We start from the raw sequence: 12,301 nt of genomic DNA on the forward strand, positions 1-12,301 counted from the left end.
AACTCAATACTTCTAGAGCACCAGGCCCAGATGGACTATCTAATGCCATGATCAAGGAAGACCCAACCGCTTGGGCAAGCCTCCTATGCCACATTACAACCCTGATCAATAAACTGCATAGAATACCTAACTCCTGGAGAACAGCAGTAATCGTACCAATCCATAAACAAGGCCCTAGAGAAGACCCTCAAAACTTCCGTCCGATCGCCCTGCTCGATCCGCTAGGAAAACTATTTGCAACAATACTTTTAAACCAACTCACTGCGTGGGCCACAAAAAACAACAAATTCTCGACCAGACAAACAGGATTTACAGCCAATGTTGGAACAAACCTCAACCTGGTATTACTCCAAGTAATTAAACATGAAGCTATCAACTCCAACTCGGCAATTTACGCAGCATTCATTGACCTAAAAATGGCCTTTGACTCAATCTCGCGCGAAAAACTATGGTCGAAACTTAGAACATGGAACTGCCCAACTGACATCCTAGAACCGATCATTCTACTATATTCAAAAACCACGATAAAAGTTAGATTGTCGAGACAAGGAACTACAACACCTGCCATACCAACAGAAAACGGACTCAAACAAGGCTGTCCACTTGCAGCGACACTTTACAACCTCTACACTGCTGATATTGAAGACCATCTAAAATCACACAAAACTAATCCCCCCAAAATCAACTCGATCCCTGTCCCAGTCATGGCATACGCCGATGACATCGTGCTACTAGACAAAACACCGACTGGGTTACAAACAACACTGGCAGACTTAAGCCAGTACATGAAAAAAAATGAATTAACGATCAATACGGAAAAAACAAAGATAATGACCCTAACCAAACCACTAAAAAAAAGAATAAACCAACGTACCTTTATGATCGACAATGTCGAACTAGAAAATGTTACTGAGTTTAAATACCTTGGGATCACAATAAACCAGTCTAAATCAGAAGAGCAGTGGCTGGACAAAATCGAACAAACATCCCAAACGCTATCAAGACAAGGCTGCCTCCTTCACAGAAAATACGGCAAATTCTCCTTCAAGCCAATTATCTCCTACTACAGACACAAGTACATCCCGATTCTCACCTATGGTACCGAAGCAATGCTAAACGCTCAGAGAGTCAACTGGACAAAATATGAAGCGACTTTCTGGCGCAAAGTCCTTCGCCTCCCACAAACATTTCCAATGCCAAGAATACGTTATGAATTGGCAACTCAATCAATTGAATCAGTCGTACAGTGGAAAAGACTAGACATCTTTCGCAAAATATTGACAGACGGGAAAACCCCAGCAATTCAAATACTGCGACATAAAGAAAACACCTTCAACACGACAATATTGCAAAAATGGAAAGCCACAATGAGAAAAGAAATGGTTAGTGAAAATATCACAGAAGAACTACTTACACTTCGTCCACAACACGCAAAAACAAAACTGCTGCACAATGATTGGATAAAGACCATTCAACAAAAAAATACCTACAAACAGAATCTACACTGTACAAAAGACAACAGGAGAATCCACGAACCACCGGCCTACCTGCAAACCTTTCCAGACCCAACCATTCGAACAACATTTCTAAAAATCCGCTTAACCATTCTCCCTACAAAAGCACACCTAGCTACAAGAAGACAGATCAAGCAGGAAGACAACTACTGCAGGTTCTGCAAAGACCAAAAAATCGAGGAAACCATATTCCACCTCGTCATGGAATGTAACGCACTCGCGCCACAACGCAAAGAATTTGGTGCCTTTTACCAACTCTCATCGATACAAATGTGTACGCAAGAAAGATGGACCGCTCTCCTCAGCGGCCACAACAACAAGTACACTTACACAATTGCTCTCTTTTTATCTTCTATACTCGAACTGGACAAACAATTTAAAAAAAAAAACAAAAAAAAAAAAAAAAGATCCAACTTAACTATACGATGAAAAAGTTTTCAAATAAACTACAGCATCAAAAAAAAAAAAAAAAAAAGCCTCAAGCTCCACCGTTTCTACATCCAATCAACGGGGATCCGTTTTGGAATTTTCTACGCCCCTCAAGGGTGAAGATTTCGTCGAGTTACGCTTTCGGAGGATTCCAGAAGTTCAGAGGCCTACCCCGGACATGGCCCAGGAGAAAGGAAGCTCGACGCCCGGGAAGCTGTTCAGGACCTGCCCTGGATGCCAGCTTCAGAATGTTTTCAAGGAGGACGAGCATTCGTTATGCCTCTACTACCTCCATGAGGACAAGACGCACACAGAGAAGGACTGTGCGTTTTGTGGGAACATGTCGGAGCGGACCATGAAGGATCGCCACCTCCGTCTCGCCAACTGGCTGGAAGGGAAGAGCCCGTCAGGCGAGAAGAAGAAAAAGAAGTCCGAGCGGTCTTCTAAGTCCTGTGAGGGCGCCCCGGCGACGGGGGCCCAACAAAAGGCTAAGCACCGCGGGCACCGGGAGCGCCGAATGGTCGGGCTCCTTGGCTACCAGGCAGGGCGCATCCTCCCCAGAGCCATCAACCATGAGCCAACGCTCTGGCTCGGGTAAGAGGAAGTCCGAGAACCCGGCAAAGCTTCTGGAGAGGCCCTGGTCGATCTCGAAGATTCCGGCAGAGGGGGAACGTGGCTCGGACCCTCCCCCCAAGGTGAAGGCCCCAGGCGTACAGAAGGTGACGATGGCCTTAATTCACCCTGCGAAGACCTCGTTTGAGGATGTCGCAGCGGCCCTGGCTCAGCCTGTGGAGGCTACACCAGTGGAGGCGACCTCAGGACCCAGAATCTCCCTGCCACCATGGAGGGAGTTGTCTTTCAGGCCCATTGAGAAGACCCCCACGAAGTCCTCGTTGGAAAAGGTGGGGGAGGGGCTGGTGGCCATCGTGGATACAGACACAACCTCTGAAGAAGAGCTTGTCGAAGTCGTGAAAGAGGCCCAGCCCATCAGGAGGGATCCTCGACGAGGGCGACGACGACGACGAGAGCGACGGTGTCGCCGACGAGGGTCCTCAAGAGCCCTCGTGCCCGTTGTTTCTGGCGCCGCAGGACACTTCGGCGGCCATTTTGTCAGCGATTCAGTCCTTATGCTCGGAGATAAGGTTGCCCCTCCCCCCGACAGAGGTACCTGAGCCAGACCCGACAGGGGAACCGGAGCCAGGACCTTCGGAAAGTTCACCGCATAAGAGGAGGAGGACGCATCCTACGCCACCTCTCCCACCTCTGCGGCCTGCTCTGCCTTCCCCCCCGGTCTACTACCCACAGGGATGATACAGGTTCGGACACAGCTACGACAGGTACAGATGACAACGGAGGCGACGACGGGATGTGTCCCCCGTCGCCCCCTGCTCGACGAGATTGGATCCTTTCATGCCATGATTTCCAGGGCATCCAAGCTCTTCCAGCTCTGCCCAGAAAAGAAGGAAGGGTTCCTTTACCAACAGCACGAGGCTAAAAGGAAGACGGTCCTCGCCGTACCGCTTCTTGATGACATCTAGGATGAGGGGCTCGCCCTCCTCAAGAACCCTGCCACGGCGCCGGCAAAGGGGGACCGGTACGAGAAGTAGTACCGGGTCCCCGACGCTGCCCCCTTGTGCCTTTGGGCGCAACCTACCCCGGATTCGGTCGTCTCGGCGGCGGCAAAGAAGAAAGCTGGGGGGGCATCGGCCTCCACATCAACGTCCCTGCCGGACGGCGAGGGCAGGAAGCTGGACACGATGGGACGACGGATCATCTCATCCGCAGCGATGACTATCAAGGCGGCCAACGCCCTGGCTGTCGTAGCCTGCTACGACAGGGAGTTGTGGTTCAAAATCGCCCCTCTGTTGGACTTCCTTCCGGACGCCAAAAGGGCTGAGGCCCTTGAAATCCTTCAGGAAGGTGAGATTGCTTCGGACCACGCCATCACGGTGGCAACGGACATCGCTGACACCGGTTTCCGTCAGTTGGGCAACGGCGTTTGCTTAAGACGACGAGGATGGCTCAAGGCCATGGATTTCCGCCAGGACGTCCAAACCAAGGTTTTGGACATGCCCTTCGACGTGAACAACCTGTTTGGGAAGGCGGTTGATGAGTCCCTTCAGGCCATCAAGACAGACACAGAGACTGCCCGGGCACTGGGAGTACTCCAACGACGGCCGTCCTTTCGGAGCTCAAGAGGCAGACAAGGTGCCTCCAAGGGATCCGGCAGTGGCTCCTCCACGTACCGCCAAGCAGCAAGATCTTCGTCCCAGGAAGCCTACATGGGATGCGTCAAGTCAGGTGGTGCCCGTCGTCGTCGACAGGGAGGTCAAGGAGGCAAGGCGGCCTCCAAACAAGATTGAACCGACCGTGGGGTCGGGCCCCCGCCGAAGCACCCCGGTGGGAGGCCGGCTGGCGAGCTTCGTCAGCGTGTGGGAGTCAATCTTCACTGACCGTTGGGTACTGGACGCCCTGGCCCAAGGGCACGCCCTCGAGTTTCAGAAGAAGTGCCCTTGCGTTCCACCCGTGGCCAGGAAGGAAAATCACGTCCCTCAACTACTGTTGGAAGTAAGGGCGATGCTCAAGAAGGGTGCCATCGAGCTCGTCCCAAAGAGGCTTCGGGGCTCCGGAGTTTACGCAAGGTACTTCCTCGTAAAAAAGAAGACAGGAGGATGGCCCCCCATCCTGGACCTGCGACGACTGAACAAGTACATCAAGGCACAGAAGTTCCGTATGGTCACCCTCCAGCACGTGCTGGGACAGCTGGAGGAGGGCGATTTCCTGTCGTTGGACTTGGAGGATGCGTACTTCCACATCCTCATTCTAAAAAGACACTGAAAGTTCCTCAGGTTCGTGGTCCAAGGGCGGCACTACCAGTTCAAGGCCCTCCTGTTCGGATTGAAGTCGGCACCCAGGGTGTTCACCAAGTGCCTCGCACCGGTGGCGGCACGGCTGCGCCTACAGGGGATCCATGTCTACCCCTACCTGAACGACTGGCCATCCGGGCAAGGAAAAGGGAGCTCGCCGTGGAGCACACTGCGAAGACCGTCCAGCTGCTCACGGACCTGGGATTCTCGTATCAACTTTCCAAAATCCCACCTGGTTCCGTCGCAAGTCGCCCTGTTTCTGGGAGCCGAGCTCGACACAGTGGCGCGGCTGGCCTCGCCGTCGGAGGAAAGGACCAGGACCAGTCTGGGCAAGGTGCAGCTTCTGCTGGCCACGGACATGGCCAGGGTAAGATCTATCAAGTCCCTCCTCTGGATGATGTCCTCCTGCATTTATCTGGTGCGCCTTTGCAGGCTTCGGAGGCGCCCCTTACAAGAGTTCCTCAACGCCCGCTGGATCCAGTCGACGGGAAGCTTCGAGGACAGGATCCCTCTCAACGAGACATTCCGTCAGGCGATCCGGTGGTGGGGTACCCGCTCCCATCTGTCGGCGGGCACAGACTTTCAGACCCCAGCTCACCAGGTGACGGTGACGACGGACGCCTCCCTGGAAGGTTGGGGAGCACACTCCGGAGATCTTCACGCAAGAGGCCTTTGGCTCCCGGAGGAGAAGTCACTCCACATCAACATCCTGGAGCTCCGCGCAGTGTTCTGGGCCCTCATGTCCTTTCTTCCGTCCCTCAAGGGCAAGTTGGTGAGGATCTTCACTGACAACACCACCACGATGTTCTACATCCGGAAGCAGGGCGGAACCAGGTCCCCGGCCCTATCCAAGGAAGCCCAGGATCTGTGGCATTGGGCCGTCGCCCAAGGGATGTTTCTGGTGCCTCTTCATCTGGCAGGAATAAAAAACACGATCGCCGACTCACTCAGCAGGGAGCTGTGCTCGTGCCACGAGTGGGAACTACGCCAGGATCAAGTGGCTTGACTCTTCCGACGATGGGGCGAACCCCAAATCGATCTCTTTGCGACGGCGACGAATTCCAAGTGCCGGAGGTTCGCCAGCAAGTTCCCCCAGCCGAGGAGCATGGGCGATGCTTTCTCGTTCCCCTGGGACTGCCTATTTCTTTATGCGTTCCCCCCGCTGCCGTTGCTGCTCCGGCTCATCAACCAGCTCGAGGTCCCGGTGCAGGATGATCCTCGTCGCACCGGCGTGGCCGAGACAGATCTGGTTCCCGGACCTTCTGGACTTGTCAACGTCCACACCAGTCAAGCTGCCGACGGACGCAGACCTTCTCTCCAGAGAAGGAGGTGCCATTCTTCACCACAACCCAGAGTCGCTGAACTTGCAGGCCTGGCTCCTGAAGCACTAGAGTTTGGAGGGTACGACATCCCGTCCGATTGCAAAGAGGTTCTTGCAAAGGCCAGGGCGTCCTCAACTCTCAAGTGCTACGGACATAAATGGAAGAGGTTCTCTGTCTGGTGCCGTGCACAGAAGATTAGCCCTCTGCGGATTACGGCCCCTCAAGTACTGCCGTACCTACTGTCGCTGGCCAAAGCTGGACTGGCTCACGCCTCCATCAAAATACATCTGGCTGCAATCTCCCGATATACCAGGACTACGGGACGGGCGTCCTTGTGGTCTCATCGCCTGGTGAAAGAATTCATGAAGGGACTATTCCGATCATTCCCGCCAGTGAAGGCTCCTGCCCTGTCATGGGAGCTTAATGTGGTGCTGACCAGGCTCATGGGGGCCCCATTCGAGCCTATGCATTCAGCGCCTTTGAAGTTCCTGTCATGGAAGACAGCTTTCCTCGTGGCCATCACCTCCGCACGACGAGTGGGAGAGATCCAGGCCCTATCTTGCAAGCCTCCATACTTGACTTTTCATGACACGAGGGTGGTGCTGAGGACGCACCCCTCCTTTATGCCCAAGGTGCCGTCGGACTTCCACCTCAACGAGCCCTTGGTGTTGGCAGTTTTCTTTTCGTCGCCGGCCAAGAGGACTTTGCACTCGCTGGATGTAGCTAGAGCGCTGAAGTTCTACGTGGACCGCACAAAGAGTTTTCGGAAGACTTCACAGCTCTTTGTGAACTTTGGGACTGTGAATCAAGGGAAGGCTCTCTCGAAGACTTCCATTTCCAGATGACTCTCCGGCTGTATCATGCACTGTCACCGGTTGGCAAACCGACCGCTGCCCGGCCGTCCGAGAGCCCATTCAACCAGAGCGATCCTGCTATCACGGCGTTCCTGTCTGGTGTGCCCCTGCTGGACATCTGCAGGCTGCGACATGGAGGTCGACGCACACCTTCACAAGATTCTACTGTTTCGATCGGGACTCCAGGGAGGAGTCCAGGGTTGGCCAAGCAGTGCTGCACAACCTGTTCGCCTAAGGTGAGCCTGGTGAGGAGGTGAGAGTTGCTTAATGTTGTGTTGTTGTCTTGCTTAATGTTGAGCCTGTTGCCACCTCCCGTGGTTGTGCATGTGTGTACTGCTATGTATTCTCTTATTCATGAGCATATGAATCCATGCCAGACCCCATGCTGGAGAAGGAACAAGTTACTTACCTGTAACTGTTGTTCTCCAGCATGGGTCTGGCATGGATTCACATGCGAACCCTCCCGCATACCCCTCTGCCTTTCTTCACTTGGTCATACTGCCACTTTACGTGCTACCAAATCTGAGGATGGCTGCCAGAGGCGGGGGTTAGGGAGAGGGAAGTCATTGGCTGGGGGCAGTATGACCCACAGACCAGTGATTGGTTACTACTAAGAAAGACGGATCAGAAACGAAACTGATACTGATTTTTTTTCTATACCGGGGATTCCCGGCCTGACGATGGGGAATATTCATGAGCATGTGAATCCATGCCAGAGCCATGCTGGAGAACAACAGTTACAGGTAAGTAACTTGTTCCGTAGTCAACTTTACAAAGCACAAGAGTTTGAGCTGGGTATTTTAGGGCATGTGCCAATGTCCAGGTGTTTAGTTTCCTTTGTAGTAACCACTCCAATGCTGCTCACCACACAACTGTATTGTGCCATTTGACCATGCTGCATGGTTCTGGGAAGATCATTCTATCGTAGCCAGAGTGCTGTGCTCTCTGCTCCTCCAACATCTGCCACTGTCCTGTCGCCATCAAATCGCAGAGTGAGGTCTTGGCCTCCCTTGTGTGCAAGCATTGCAAGTGTGAGCTCTGCTGGGAGTGGAAGGCATGTGTGGTGGCAGGTTCCACCCTTTCTGCTGGCCCCAGTCATACCATTTTAGTGGTTTTGGTTGCATGATTGCTCCACCTCACCATCCCTGCTGGCTAGCGCTGAAGACTGCAAGATAACTGGGATCCAAGGTTATGGGGCATGCATCTGCCATGGTGCCATATAGCTCGGAGTGTGTGCCTCCTGTTTTAACTGCTTTCTAATCTTCCCATACATCGGAAATGGGAGTGCGCCAAATATTTGTTCTGTTCTTGGTCTCCTACAACACTGTACCCTTTTTGTTCCAGAGGTCCTGCTTTGCTGGCTGGTGGTTAAAATATTGGATATTGAGGCACAAGGTTGTATGTTGGTGCAGGGCCATAGACCTCTGGGAGGAGTGCATATGCATATTTTATCTTGCTTTTGTTTAGTTTATGGTACCTACCTCTAGGTTGTGAGATTAGTTTTCCCCTGTGAGTAGAAGTGTCATGAGACAACAGACTATATCCCAAGCCTTAACTAAACTAAACTAAGTCTGCTCTTAAGGAAACGTGCACATACTTACAGTATACATTATTGGTTGGAACAATGTACATAGATGTGTTCAGATCTTCCACAATTGAAGTTCCATTTTTGCCCTAGTTTATACCATGGACTAGCTAATGGTACAGGTTGAAGATGTAAAGGTTTGCTAATTACCTGCTTGTCTGTTACAGGATTCCCTGCAGCCAGAAGATGCCACAGCTGTGTACAAATAAAGAACGGTAGGATTGGGCGGCAGGAGAGGTGGCGGGGTGTATGTTGCAGAAGTAGTAACTGTCCAAGTGCACATGTTCTGTGAGCACACAACCCCTCTCCACACTGTGTTTATTTACAGATCTATGTGATTACTGTGCATCTGGAAATTGCAAATCCGAAAAGATCTAATCGCTAAATCCTGTTGCGCAGTGATCATGTAGATCACACTCCACCACCCTGCATCCCCCAGCCATACCCCGACTCTCCTGTACCCCTGCAGCACCAGTTCCCTCTCAGTAAAGTGGGACGGAACTGGCCGCAGGGTCCTTTTTTGATTTTCTTTTTTTTTTCTTTATTGCCCTCCATCCCCCGCTTCCAATGTCATGGAAGCGGGGGACACCACAGCAACCCCAGAGGCCCACAATGCTGAACAAGGGAAGCAGGGAATACCCCACAACCCTTGCTCCCCTTTTTTGGTATTATGGGCCTCAGTATTTTTTTACCATGCCGCGAATGTGCGCCAAATGCGCATTGACTTTTCTTTTTCTATTCAACCTTTTGGGCTGAAAGCTTTCTTTGTTTCCTTTTCTTACGTTTAACAAATTAACAATCACAGGTTGCTGTTCTGACCAGTGAAAGCTGCAATCATGTGGGTTACAGAGGCCTCAATACAGTGAATCAGTAAAGTTCATATAATTGCCCTGTTTATATAATAACTACAGTAAAGGCATATGGATGCAGTATAGGGTTCATCTTGTGCTATGACAACTTCACATTTGGGGTCCCATCAGATTGTTTTGTTGCCTTGTACTTGTTTTTACAAATATGCCTGTTCTCTTCTCCATTAATCTTCAGAGTGGGTAATGGAGTTGGTCATATTTGCCAGTACTTGTTCTTGGTCATTGCAGCATAATAACATTGCAAATCGTTTCACTGTTGGTACGGCATCATTGAACAAAGATTTAGCTATGCGACTTAACTATCAAACCAGCAACCCCAATAAACCTTGAGTCCTTTTTTATCAAAACTAGCAATACAATCTAATACATTTCAAGAGACTTTTTATGGCCGGTAAATAATTTCAGCCACAATCTACGAAATCCCACCCGAGAATGAGAAAATAAGAGGGGCAAGACCTGGCCAAATAGAAAAAAATCAGAAGGGGCCTGCCACCACAACCATTCTCCCATGAAGTCTGCGCTGCATTTTGCCAATTAACGTTTGGGAATGTTGGTGCATGTATTTGAACAAATACGCTTATAAGAATACCTCATGGACCTTTTATGCTGTTGTTCGTGGCTCCTGACCCCTGTGCGTGTGTTAGTTCTTTGCCCAGTGATTTCTCCCAAGTGATTGGTAACCCATTTTGTTTACAGACACAGCTTGGCTTCAATGTCTTATCTAGTTCTAAGCATTTATGCAGTCCAAAGGTTTCATGGCAATTGCAAACAATGGGGGAGGGGAGAAGGAGAGAGAAGCCTGTAACATACACCCTTGACGTGTGCCCCTAGGCAGTGGAAAGGGATTGGATGCTGAATAGTTTGTGATGAACTTGGCAGTAGGCTTGCTGTATAGTAATATATTGATACAGGTTTGTCCCATTCCGATCCTTTTTTTAAAACTGCTTGCAAGTAGGGCCATTCAAGCATTTTAAAGTCCCTTTGAATATTGAGCAATAATGCAACTACAGGTATGTCTGGGTTCATTATATGCAGGATGGTGAACGGTTATTTAAAATGCACCTGTACACCATTGTTTCTAGGTGTGACTAGAGGGACGCCCCATCGGAGGAAAGATCTGCCCCCACTCTGAGCTTGGAGAAGCATCAGACCCTCCGTTGTAGGTGGATGAGTGGAGAGCACGAGAAGGAAGATGTTTTGGAAGAGAAAGTTGGAGGTATTGCTGTCCCGAGCCCCATAGAGCCTTGTGGACAATGCAAAAGGTCTTGACCTTGATCCTTGCAGCCACAGGGAGCCAGTGAAGAGATGTCAGAGCTGGAGAGATATAATCCCTGGTCTTGAAGCCAATGACAAGTCTTGCAGTTCTGTTCTGGATAAGTTGTAAAGGTTGGAGAGTAGAGACAGGCAGATTTAGAAAGAGGCTGTTGCAATAGTCCAGCCTAGAGAGGACCAGGGCTCTGGAAACCGCAAGCCTCTGGGGGAAAGTGAGAAAAGGCAGAATATCTCTGAGGAGGTGCAGCTGATAGTGTGACTTCTTAGAGAAGTCAGACGTCTTAGATGTGAGGAGAGAAGGAGAGGGTGGAGTCGAAGATGACGCCAAGATTCTTAGCCTCACAGGAAACAGCAGGGAGTGGGGAGGGACAGGGGGAGGGAGGTTTGGAAGGAAGGAAAGGAGGGAGCTGGTGTCCCGATGAGGAGGAGATCAGTGTTACTGGCATTAAGGCAGAGATCATTGGCGGCACACTATTACTGAATTGTGGCCTCTGGAATAAGAGAAAGAGCAGAGATGGCTGAGGTGAACCTGAAGGAGAGCTGGGTGTCCTCCGCATAACACTGAAAGTTAGAGCAGAAGGTAGTGATGCAGTGGGCAAGAGATGCCAGGTAGTGGTTGGAGAGTGTGCGTGAATATTCAGTATGCAGATTAAGCTGGGAGATGGCTTTTTTCCCCCAGGAGTTTGCCCAGGAAAGAGTGCTGGAGAGCGGGTGATAGTTAGCCAGAGAGGAGGGATCTGCAGAGGGCTTCTTTAGAAGGGGATGCACAAGGAAGTGCTTAGGGGGCGGAGGGGAAGGTTTCAGTGGCGAAGGAGTGATTATAGAAATCGGCCAAGGCTTGAGCAAGGGTGTCGATGTGGTCCTTGATGGTTCTGGATGAGCAAGGGAGAACCTGCTTTGAGACTTTCATAGATTGGACTTGTCTAGAAACAGTCAGCAGTGAACTGGGGAAAGGAGGAGGAGAAGCAACAGAAGATGGGCCAGGGTGGTGGTGGTATGAGAAGCCAGGGCTGTTCAGAGGGCCTTTATTGTACTTATACTGTGCACAATTGACCCGTAGACATGATGGCGCAACAAGACATACAACACCATAAAGTCAATAACAAAAAGTAGCTAATGCTATCCATAAAGATAGTCCGATGCTAGAGAAAAGAACAATAAGAATAGCTAAATCGGAGAAATGGTTCATAGATGGTTACATTTAGTAATTCTATGTAAAAACATTGGTAAATTGCTAGATCGCATCCCACCACAATACAGTCCATATTATCCACACTACACCAATCCTCAATGTGGATTCATCCGAAGGACCCTGAAGTCTGAAGATCTAACACAGGGGCCACTTTTATGTTAAGCCAAGCTAAGATTTTGTTCTTTAGGGCCTCCCTTGTTTGAAGAGGAGTTGGTTTCTCTGTTAGTTAATATGACGTTTCTTGTATCCAATACAAAGCTACTTAAAGTGGGATCAGTGATTTTTGCCATTGTTGTTTTTTTGAGACGTGGATCCCTGTGTGATGTAGTGACCAATGGAGACACTGGTCTGATGGACTGTGCGACACTCTTTAATGGGGCTTGAGGCCTAGGGCTAA

At 50.5% G+C, this 12,301-nt stretch overlaps 1 protein-coding gene across 3 annotated transcripts in view; it reads left to right on the forward strand.

The window, feature by feature from the left end:
* The window catches only part of KLHDC10 (kelch domain containing 10), a 345,723-nt gene that overhangs the window by 286,831 nt on the left and 46,591 nt on the right, over positions 1-12,301 (forward strand). For all 3 annotated transcript variants that reach the window (XM_069629599.1, XM_069629601.1, XM_069629600.1), the window contains one exon: positions 8,739-8,786. In XM_069629599.1, the coding sequence (XP_069485700.1) occupies positions 8,739-8,786 (48 nt within the window). The remainder of the gene's footprint in view (positions 1-8,738; positions 8,787-12,301) is intronic.

The sequence above is a fragment of the Ambystoma mexicanum genome, chromosome 12, assembly GCF_040938575.1.
Source record: "Ambystoma mexicanum isolate Mex_15411 chromosome 12, UKY_AmexF1_1, whole genome shotgun sequence".
Lineage (NCBI taxonomy): Eukaryota > Metazoa > Chordata > Amphibia > Caudata > Ambystomatidae > Ambystoma > Ambystoma mexicanum.